Here is a 1,507-nt window from a genome sequence, read left to right on the forward strand (position 1 = left end):
TTTTTCTGTAGGAATGTAGTGAACTCTTCCAGCACTTTTGCCCTAAAATCTGAGTGTCTCTCCTTAGCAGGGAAATTATTTGATTCAGCCAAGAAGATAAATACAAAAAACATAGAAGAAATATCTCTGCACTTGTACCTGGCTACACAGGCTCTCATTACAGGCATTCCTCTCCTGGCTATGAGTGGGCAACAGTTGGGGAAAGAAGTGGTAGTGGCTATGATGTACAAACCCTATAGCACCAAAATTACCTTATAGTTCAGGTGAAAGAAAAATAATGGGTGCTGGGAAAGTAAGAGTGCTCCTTGTGACCATGTCTGCAGAGGAAGGTTGCTGGGATGCTCATCCTTGTGTAGAGGGAGCATGTCCCTGTGGGCTGCTGTGAACAAGCTCTGTGTCTGCACATTCCTCCCCTATTCTGAACCCATGCAGTTGCCAATACCGGTTTCACATCTTGCGACCTTGGCCAGAATATCCATGCGGTTAGAGCGTCTCGCCGAGCCCTGTGCCAGGCGTCTTCCCTGCTGCTGCAACCGCAGCTTTCCTGACTCTGTCATTTGTCCGGTAAGGCAGCATCAACTGCAAGGGTGGGCAGGGATGCTGGGAATGGCAGGGACACTGGGCAGAGGGGAGGACATGGATGCTCAGTTGCTCTGGACTCTATTCATGGCAGCCCTGGATGTGTTGCTTGCTGTGAGGCTGATGTAGCTACTTCCTGAGCTGGAAAGCAGGACTCATCCTCCACTCAGATCACAAACTGACTCCCAGCAGACATCCCCAGAGAACAGCAGATCTGTGGCTGGCCTGCAGTTGTGGAGATGGGGAGAGGTGGACAGGTGTCCAACCAGGATTTCTAGAGCTGGGAGCTGGGTTGGGCAAAGGGCTATGAGTAAGAGGAAGCTGGAGGGCAGGTTGCTGGACTAGCCAGGCAGTGATTTCTCCTTCTACAGTTTGTCTGGTGCCAAACAGGATCCTGAGGACAGGATCGTGTCCCATCTGTGGTTGGTCAGTGGCTGTGAACCTGGGTACACTGAGTCAGTTGCAGACTGGCCACCCTTGAACACCAGGAGCACCTCTAAGGATCTTCCTCTCCATTCTTCCACAGGTTTCCAAGTCAGCACAGGAAGCAATTGCAAGCCCTCGGACCATAGAACTGGCTAGGCCAAGAAAACTACATTTGGGCTATGTGCCCCCACGGGATCCTCAGTGGCCAGTGACGACGGCTGCTAAGCATGCCGTGGCTACACCAAGGCTTGTGAAACTGGCCCAGCCCCGCAGCAGGTAGGTGCTGCTTCCCTGTCATGGGGAAATGAGCAGCTGCTGGCCCATTTTGTGCATGCCATGGCACCTTGTTGGTTTGTGTTTGGCCTTTAAGATTAAGCCACTGCCCTTCCAATTCCAAAATGCATGAATTTTATATGTCTGTGCTAATGCTACATGAATTGCGGATTGAAAAGTATTTTTTGAGGAAGAGAGAGTCAAAAGAAACAGGAACTTGGTAATTCCA

The 1,507-nt window shown here is 50.6% G+C and overlaps 1 protein-coding gene across 1 annotated transcript in view; it reads left to right on the forward strand.

Annotated features, from left to right (window-relative positions):
* LOC103809869 (testicular haploid expressed gene protein-like) overlaps positions 1-1,285 on the forward strand; it is a 16,503-nt gene extending 15,218 nt beyond the window's left edge. The window contains exons 9-10 of the mRNA XM_009082739.1: positions 433-564; positions 1,106-1,285. Coding sequence (XP_009080987.1) covers positions 433-564; positions 1,106-1,285 — 312 coding nt within the window. The remainder of the gene's footprint in view (positions 1-432; positions 565-1,105) is intronic.
* Positions 1,286-1,507: the final 222 nt, after the last annotated feature.

The sequence above is a fragment of the Acanthisitta chloris genome, unplaced genomic scaffold (assembly GCF_000695815.1).
Source record: "Acanthisitta chloris isolate BGI_N310 unplaced genomic scaffold, ASM69581v1 scaffold39489, whole genome shotgun sequence".
Taxonomy (NCBI): Eukaryota; Metazoa; Chordata; class Aves; order Passeriformes; family Acanthisittidae; genus Acanthisitta; species Acanthisitta chloris.